The 9,328-nt window shown below is 39.5% G+C and overlaps 2 protein-coding genes across 2 annotated transcripts in view; one reads left to right on the plus strand and one right to left on the minus strand.

The window, feature by feature from the left end:
- tdrd9 (tudor domain containing 9) overlaps window positions 1-8,872 on the minus strand; it is a 47,195-nt gene extending 38,323 nt beyond the window's left edge. Inside the window, exon 1 of the mRNA XM_085441239.1 lies at window positions 8,540-8,872. Coding sequence (XP_085297365.1) covers window positions 8,540-8,670 — 131 coding nt within the window. The 5' untranslated portion in view covers window positions 8,671-8,872. The remainder of the gene's footprint in view (window positions 1-8,539) is intronic.
- On the plus strand, window positions 582-5,687 carry rd3l (RD3 like). Its single transcript, XM_085441241.1, has 3 exons — window positions 582-937; window positions 2,005-2,346; window positions 4,371-5,687. Exons 2-3 carry the CDS (start codon window positions 2,033-2,035, stop codon window positions 4,732-4,734), a joined length of 678 nt encoding a protein of 225 aa, XP_085297367.1. The 5' UTR covers window positions 582-937; window positions 2,005-2,032; the 3' UTR covers window positions 4,735-5,687.
- Window positions 8,873-9,328: the final 456 nt, after the last annotated feature.

The following is a 9,328-nucleotide window of genomic DNA, read 5'->3' on the forward strand; positions in this document are numbered from 1 at the left end:
TGAATATAATGCTAGATGTTGTAGCATTTTTCTCAACATCAACAAAGATAAAAAACAAAATGAACAGGAAAATGCTCCCCTTCTTTATACGTGGTAATCCATGTACAAAACCCAATTTTTTTTTTAAAGAAAAAAGCTTAAGTATGGCAATAAAAGAAAAAAAGGGGGCTGTATAACCAAACATAAGTCAACATCAGTTAGTCACAGTTAAACTCACAGATTCATAAACCTTTTGAAATATTTTTTGTTTTTAAACATACATTTTCTAGAAGAAAGTTTCACATTTTTTCCTCTGCATATTTCACTTCTTAATGCAATTTCTAACTAAGTTTTTGCATCCTCTCTAATTTCCCTCTGTCAGCTTGACCAGGCCCACAGCGCTGCAGCCTGAGGAGCATTCCCGGTTGTGTGTGTGTTTATGCATGTGTGCCTCCTGCACTCTTAGCGAGGAGAGGATTTTATCACAACAGCAGACAAAAACCCTGACAGTACTAGGAGCTCAAATGCACACCCACGACTTGTGCGCACACACGCACCCTCGTCCTCTCTCTTTCTCTCCAATGCACACGTTTCGTGCAAGCTACAAAGCAGCTGACCCTACAACAAAAGCTGCACACTGCACAGAGGAGAGTGGGGTGAAAGGAGAAGAGAAGTGACAGCTCTTAGTCAGTTATCCGTGTGCGTGTGACTAACTCTCCTGGAAAAAGTCTGCATGACAGGCGCAGTGAGAGGACAGGACAAAAAACTACAAGACAAAAACATTTGCAACAACAAAGCAAGGGAAGGATTGCTGCCGGACGTAGTCAACAGTGAGAGGAGTAAAGTTTGCACAGGCAGATCCATGGAGACAAGACGCTGGAGGCTCTACTCTGTGAAAAGCTCTTCTTTGCCCAATTTCTAAAAAGCTCAGACAAGAGTCAGCAGTGCTGTTTCACCAGTAAGTACATTTCTTTCTTTTCTTATTCATCCAGATATTATTGTGATAACAATTTTTTTTTAATTTTTAAAATCTGATTTGCAGCTTACTAAGCGAAAACCCTTAAGGTTTTCTGTATGGCTGACCTCTGACCCCACAGGCAGTTTAATCCATCTGAATCCCAGGTGGAAACTCAGCTGATCTATCAGCTTGAATAAAAGGGCCAAATACGCACACCTGGGACATCAGCCTTGAAATCAAAGTAGCCATCAGGCAGGGATCAAAGGACAGAATAGCTATGGGATGATCATTTTTCAATGTCAAGCTTAAATTCTGAATTATTAAAACGTCACAAAGAGTCACAGACTAGATTTCAGTTATAAACTAGATTTACCACATAAAATTAATAAAACATTCTAATCAAATAATTTTCATTCAACCTGAATAGTCAAACCCATTTCAGTACAACTGCAAGATTTTTGACAATTAGCAAATTAGCATTTCCATTTTCAAGAAAAATTCCTCTGGTTAGCGGTTAATTTTGACTTGAAATACACATTTTGGGAGGTGATAACTTGGGTCACAGTTAAGGAAAGTCTGTTATCTTAAAAGAAATGGATCCTGGTTTTTTTGTTTGTTTGTTTTTTTGGGGGGGGGGGGGGGGATTTAAATAGCAAAAGAATTATTTTATATTACAGCATGTTAAATCCCCAGAAAGTTTTGGGGGTTTTTTTGTTTTTTAAATGTAATCACAGTGTATTACATTTTCCTTTAAGGGAAGACCAAAACCTCTTTGGTACCCACAAACATTTTTAATAAAGAGGGAAAAAACCCATTATTTTTTTCTAAAGGTTTTCAGAGAAGAGTTTTAATTTCCCTGGCTTACCTCAGTGTTTTTTCCTCATCTGCCTGACTTAAGCAGTTCCTCACTTGCTGTTATGCCGTCCTGTCATTTGCAGGTGCAACCGTTATAGAAATTTGTTTTAAGCAACGTCTATTCCAGTAATTCAGATGATTATTATGATTCTGTTGTGTTGTGAAAATCCTGTCTTGATGCTAAAGATAACTAATTATTCTAATGTCTTCAGCTTTTAAAGACAGCGTGCTGTGAATGCCATGCCTCTGTTCAGCTGGATGAAATGGTCGCATGAGACAAGAGTGCAGGCTCAGGATGAAACACCATCTCTGAAAATCTCAGGGGGGTTACCCAGCCGCATGCTGATCACAGAGCTCCTGTGGCATGTGGAAGAGCGCGAGCGGCTGGCGAGAGAACTGGAGCGTGAGCATAGGATGGCTCACAGCGCTCTGGGTCTCCACTGGTTTCAAAAGTACCCCAGGTTGCGGACCCTCATCCCCTCATCAGAACTACAACAGCTGGAGTTCTTGTGTGCCCAGATCCCATCTATCCAAGCAGCCACCGTCCTCTCCAGGTGTTTAGTAGTACCCATGCCTTCTTCTGTCCTCACATTAGTAAGCTGTCAACAGATACTAGCTGCTACTGCATCAACAGGGCCTGACAGCAGGCAAAGCAGAGAAGACCCAAAGGGAAAGGGAGCTAGGGCGAGCTGCCAAGGAAGCCATTATGTGTTATTGTCACAGACACAGGCGATACAGGGTGTTAACATGTGAAGGTGAAGGACGCCCTGTAAGGGTGAGTGAAGCCAGGCTGCCGGGGTTGCCACTCGTCTGTTAGCCAGTATGGAAAAATAGCTGTTAGACATGGTTGAGCAATGAGCACTGTGACCTACTTACATATTCCCCATAAAACTCTCTACCAGTTCACTACTGTGTGCTTACATAACATCTTAGCCAAGAAAAACATATTTAATAAGATGTGTTATTATGCTTTTATCATTTACAAAAATCTTCGCTGTTGTCCCAGATATGTCATTTTTTGAAACTGTGAGAGAAAACAGATAAAAGCACACAGGTCCAACATTTTAGGTGAAGCACAGAAACTTCACATTAGCAGGCTGACACCATGCTGATGGAAATATTATTTCTTAGTTTGTAGATACTCAACTCCTCTGCTTGCATCTTATGGGACTGACATGGTTGTACATTTGTAGACCATCATCTACATGCTGTAGCCTTGTACTGCCAACAAAGGACAGTGTCAGTTCTAGTAGTTGCCACTTGAGTATGGCTCAAAACGGAAGTCATTCCCTAAAGCAGGGGTGTCGCACTCCAGGCCTCGAGGGCCGGTGTCCTGCAGGTTTTAGATCTCACCCTGGGTCAACACACCTGAATCAAATGATTAGTTCATTACCAGGCTTCTGGAGAACTTCAAGACATGCTGAGGAGGTCATTTAGCCATTTAAATCAGCTGTGTTGGATCAAGGACACATCTAAAACCTGCAGGACACCGGCCCTCGAAGCCTGGAGTTCGACACCTGTGTCCTAAAGGCTCCCATTTAAATTTAACTTAGCAACATTATAAAGCATCTACAGCTAGTTTCCCCCTTATAAGTCCTCTGAGTGGGCTGAATTTGTTTATAACCAACTGGATAACCAAGTTAGGAGTGTGGTCTCAATAATTGACAGGTTGGGCAACTAGAGCTGGAATCTGTTAGGGCTCATCCACTACTGAAGGTTATTAAACTGATCCTCTTCAACATCTTTGTGCTGTTATTACCTTGTGCCTTTGTTAATGTACAGACCCTCCCAGCAGTGAGTGCTAAAGTTTTATGAGTATTTACAAAGATGGCGCAGTGACAAGATTGCTTGTTAGAGTGACTCTGATAGAGTGACTCTGATTTTTTCCGACTGACTCTATTGCATATGCATTTCTGAGAGTTCCTTTCTCAAGGCACAAAATATAGGGAAGTGAATATTTACATCACAAGCAAACCCGCAACTCTGAGAGCCATTTACACCTGCTATTTTGACCTGTTTAGTAAATCTGGCACTTAATTTGTTAATAAGCACTAATTAGTCAATATGTATGTATTTTCACTGAATCTGTACAGTTTATGAACCCTTGTTAACCTTAGTTAGCTAAGGTTAGTAAGCATGGAGGTAAATTCTGGCTCCATGCTAATGTTAAGGCAATAAAATGTGAAATCTAAACCTCTGGGTGAGGGCACAATCACTACACGGCTGCTGCTATGAAGACAAAAGTCATAATATAGAAATAACATCTCTGTCAAAGCTTTTCAAAACTTGAGTAGATTTCATGTCCACTGTCTCTAATGTAAGAGGTCAAACTTTACCACCAACCCCTTCAGCAGAAAGAATAATAACCAGATAGGAGTGTGTGACTATTTCATAAACTACAGTGATACTGTGTTTTTAGGAACAGAGACATATTTCAACGTGGCTTAGTGTGACTGATTTTCAAGTCAGAGACGAGAGGACAGAGCGCAAAGGAAACAAGAAGGAATAAATGATGAGGAAATGAGAAAAACCTCTCCAAGAACTGTTTAATTAACTATAATGTTGTATGTTTCCACAGGTTTCGTGAGGTGCTTGCCACTAACAACATACGACCCTGGGAGCTGGCATCTGTGTTTAAGCAAATACTAAAGGACTTCCTGAGCCAAAGGGGATATGATGAAGAGGATGACCTCTCAGTGCAGCCGGTGCAGTTCCAACCCATGGAGGCTTGGACCAGCCGGTACAAAATGAAGCAGGGGTTTGTCACACCCACTGTCCCCAACTGTGGCGACCATCCAAGGGAAGAGATCCCAACGGTCTCTGGATACGTGGATCGGGTCATGCGCCACTCTGGTTCATTCACAGCACACAGGGACTGGGACCTTCCATATTATTATCCAGTACCTCTCAGGTCCAAAGGTGCTTACAGCACCACACTGTGAAAGGACAACTCTTTAACCATCTGCAACCATCAGCATGGAGACCAAATCGCAATATGCGTCTTAGATATAGACATTTCACTAGCTTTACCAAAATAGCACTAGGCTAGGTGTTATATGTACTCAAATGTTTAATGGCAATAACTAATTCTTATCCCTACTTCACAGCCTGAGTTGTTTAGTTACTCCTTATTCTAAACCTTCAATTGAACAGCTGGAGATGCATTTCAGAGATGTCAAGAACCTGGAGTGATTTTAATAGTAAAAGCACTAGATGCCTTTTTGGCTTTTGGCTAAGTGACAAACTGACTGAGTTGGTCAATTTGTGGTAGCTCATTAAGAGCTCAAAATGTCCAGCTTTTGGAGTGAATACATGTGTAAAAACATGACTGGCTCACATATAGTTAATGCAAAGATGTAAACACTCCACGTTACCTTATCTAACACAAGTCAGTCAACTTTCCTGTTATTGCTGGCCAAAACCTCTTGGGGTGGCAAACATTTTATATGCAGGAAAAACCCTGGAAATCTGAGTGAGCACTCTTTAATGTAAATGTTTCAGACTGAAAAATAAAAAAACATTGAGCTAAACATTTTATATAGATTAGGCAGAACTCATCTTGATTTGTGTAGGACTTGTTTTTGTTCTTGTGTATCAGTGTTTAACTTCCTTTCGGAGTCCTAAATCCCTTGACAAACAGCAGCTATTGTTCTGTGCTACAGTTAAGACACCCTTCAGGAAGAAGTGTAGCAATGCACTATTTGATGGTCATTAAACTCAATCAACCAACTTGAAAAACAGATCAACGTGTAAATGGTAATAAATAGTATGATTTCCATTTAGCTTATCAATATACTATTGGACAAAAAATATTATTAAGTTGTTGCCTTGACTAAAGAACGTCCTTTATAAATAAAAACAAACAAACATTAAAATAAGATTTACTATAATTCAGTTTGCATTAGTGAAGGCCTCAGTCGGATCAACACTGATAATCTAACCATTAATTTTTGATAATTCACAGGTAATGAAAACCTTAAAATAAAGAAAAACATGCAAAGACAAAATGATATTTTTCACTTGTCTGTTTTAGATGACCTGCATCAAACAACATGGTAAGAAAATGTGGGGACTTATGCAGTCCATCTTTGGGACTGTTTATCAGACACACATCAACAGCATCCACCCTTATAATATTAGGTCAGTGGTGGGGAACTCCAGGCCTCAAGGGCCGGTGTCCGGCAGGTTTGAGATATCACCCTGGGTCAATACACCTGAATCAAAACTAGTTCATTACCAGGCTTCTCGAGAACTTAAAAGACATCTCGGGCAACTCATCGTGTACCTGGAGTCAAGTGTTTTGACCAATTCAATATAACTATATATATTTTTAGACACAAGTTGTAACGGCCGCCAATTTTCTTTGTACGAGTTTATTATATGGCGTGCCGCGGGGAAAAGTCTGTTCTAACATTTAAGTCTAAGGTTTATTTTGAGAACCTGAGGGCTCTTTTTTGCTTCTCATCTGTAAACTCTCTCACGTGATTCTTGCATAGGTGGTAGAAGAGGTTTGTCATGCTTACGTCTGTGGTGGGGACCTGTTTGTGGTATTATTTGCAGAGTACAGATTTCTGGTCCATGTCAGACTTTTCATAACCAAACTATCTCCATGCTAGAGAGTTAGCCCCTTGTTTAGGAATAAGATCCTCAATTAGTTTTGACTGGTCCTTCCGTTTGGGGCTACCTGTTCTGCCTCATTTTTACTGTCCATGCTGGTATTCTCTGTGCCTGCATGGTCTTCCAAATTCAGTTGAGGAGGCAAGTTGGCCATTTAAATCAGCTATGTTGGATCAAGGACACATCTAAGACCTGCAGGACACCGGCCCTTGAGGCCTGGAGTTCCCCCACCCCTGTATTAGGGGATCTAGTGTAAGATTTTAAGAGGAATCTGGTAGCTTTGGTAGAGTAGTGATGGGATTTCCGGCTCTTTTTAGAGAACCGGCTCTTTCGGTTCAGCTCACTAAAAAGAGCCGGCTCTTTCGGCTCCGAACCGGCTCTTCAGGTTGTTTTGTTGCTTTAATTAATTTATTATTAACAATAATATAAAATTATGCACAAAAGGAATTACTAATGTAAAAAAAAAGTGGTTTTATTCATATATGTTTATATATAAATATATGCGGTGGCCCCTAGAGACAAAACACGTACAAACTCCAAAAAGCACATACAAACTCCAAAACTCATTTCTAGCATTTCTAGCATAAGTGATCTAGGTAGCTCTGAACTTCCAAAACAGAGCTACCTAGATCACTTAAATTACACAATTGAAAGCATGAAAGCATATGTGTATTGTTTGTGTATTTATACACAAGCATTCATATAGAGTCAAATAAAATTTTAAAAAAGTTCATTTACCCGTTACTACCACACACCAAATCCGGTCGTTGGTACTTGCTGGCTTGTGTAGCCACTAGGTAACAAAAGTTCAACACTGCGCCCAGCATCCTGGAGCACTTCTGTTGTCTTTTGTACGTGTTTTCAGTTTTTATGTGCTTCTGAGTTTTTACGTGTTTTGGAGTTTGTACATGTTTTTACGTGTTTTGGAGTTTTTATGTGTTTTGGAGTTTGTACATGCTTCAGGGTTCGTACGTGATTTGAAGTTTGTACATGCTTTGTCTCTAGGGGCCACCGTAAATATACTTTTATTTATTCACGCCACATAAAATGTAATAAATAAATCATATAATACAAAAACCTACTAGTTACAGTTCAACTTTTAACTATTTAAATTTTCAGCTTTTTCCTTTTAAACCAATTTAAAGTGAAACAACACAAAACACTGCAAATCACAACACAATTAAATATAAATTATAATATGAAAACAAAAATAAGATGCACATTCTCTGTCATATGGGCCTGTATGTATAAACTTTCTGAATCCTTTATCATCTGCAACTGAAAATAGTTGTGGATGATTACTATACCTTTCTAATGTGATGTTGTTGTCCCTGGCTCTCTTTCTCTCTCTGTTCCTGTGCTACTGAGTGCAACTACCGCCCCTCTTCCAAGCATAAAGCACAAGGCTCGCATGCTGAGTGAAGCCGAAAAAAGTGTGAGAGAGAGGGTGAGAGAAAGAAAATAAAACCCCACGGCTCGCGATAAGGAGCCGGCTCGCGTCGTTCACGTCAAAGACCCGGCTCTAAGAGCCATTTCGTTCGCGACTGACCCATCACTATGGTAGAGCAAATATTTGTTACATTTCTTAAAACAGTGTGCATTTGCTTGGATTCTACCGGAGTTTTTACCCTTATCTCAATTTGAATACTTAAAAAAAAGACCACTGGCAGTGTAAAAACAAAGGTTAAAATACATTCAGATTCGAGGTTTTAGGAAAACCATACAAAAACGTGCAGCTGTATGGATGAAACCATTAAAATATCCCCCCGTTTGTTTTCTACAGCTCCGGAATAATTTGTGTTAATTTTGGTCGTTACGCATTTACCCATTACGGTGACATTTAAGCATGCCTACAATGTGATTTCTTCTATTTGAACTTCACTTTCCAATACTTGCTGCCAAGCTGAGACATGATGTATATGTCCGCCAACGACTTAAAACACTTGATAAGTTAAAAAACAATTTAACGGTATCACTTTGAGCAGCTAAATCTAGCAACAACAACAAAACCATACGCCATTAATTTTTCTAAAATATTTAAGTGTCTAACACCTGAATGCAAAGCTAGACCATGCTAGCATGCTACTTAGCTTAAGGTCAACCACGTTTACGCTAACTAAACCATCATACCTGCTCTCTTTCGACGATTGTTCATCGTCTGACTTCCTCTCAGCCACTTCTTCTGTGAGTTTAATGTTCGCAAACCTGTTCCCTGAAGTGAACCAGTCCGATATTTGTTCAGCGGTAAATATTTTCTTCATTTTGCGCCAGTAATTGTATTTTTTTTTCCACTTCGCTGTGATAGCGGGTAACACGAAGACGAAAACACGTGAGGCAGGCGCAGCTCTAAGGTCTCCCACTGGCGGTTGGAATAAAAATGGCAAGTCTACCTGTCTCTCTGTCTGTTTTTTAAATGAACCTTATAAACAAGTTATCAGCACCCACAGAAGATACACCACGAACAGGGTAACCAAAATTGTTATAGTTAATACTGTACTAGTCATAGTATTATTGTTAATTTTTCTGCTCTTGGTTTGTTTTTACATGACTAACAAATGAAAGCATTTTAGTTAACTGTAATACCTTTGGTATGTGGAACTAGGCAAGAAGATAATTATTGTATACGATTTGTCACAATAATGATAGCAACCAAATAAAATATTTCTATATTAAAGAACAAAATCAGAGAAATTACTATCAATTATGACTTACCTGTTTAGGTGATCTCCACTATCTATTTTTTAAACCACTGAAAGCTAATTCGCTTGGATGTTTTATATCTAAAGACATACTTGACAGCTTAAAATCAGATTTATGTTTGTGCACTGTCTCATGTAAAATGCCAAACAAATTTCTTAAACAGATGTAAGCATTTGTGTTAACTTAATATTTAGCATAGTGATTTCTAAGGTGTGGGCT

This window comes from Copadichromis virginalis, linkage group LG19 (genome assembly GCF_057382275.1).
Source record: "Copadichromis virginalis isolate Kocher_CV1m ecotype Utaka linkage group LG19, C_Virginalis_male_GT1.1, whole genome shotgun sequence".
In the NCBI taxonomy this organism is placed as follows: Eukaryota; Metazoa; Chordata; class Actinopteri; order Cichliformes; family Cichlidae; genus Copadichromis; species Copadichromis virginalis.

Coding starts and splice junctions, on each gene's coding strand:
- rd3l (XM_085441241.1), top strand. CDS start 2,033: ATGCCTCTGTTCAGCTGGATGAAATGGTCGCATGAGACAAGAGTGCAG. Junction 2,347..4,370: donor GCAGCCACCGTCCTCTCCAG/GTGTTTAGTAGT, acceptor ATGTTTCCACAG/GTTTCGTGAGGTGCTTGCCA.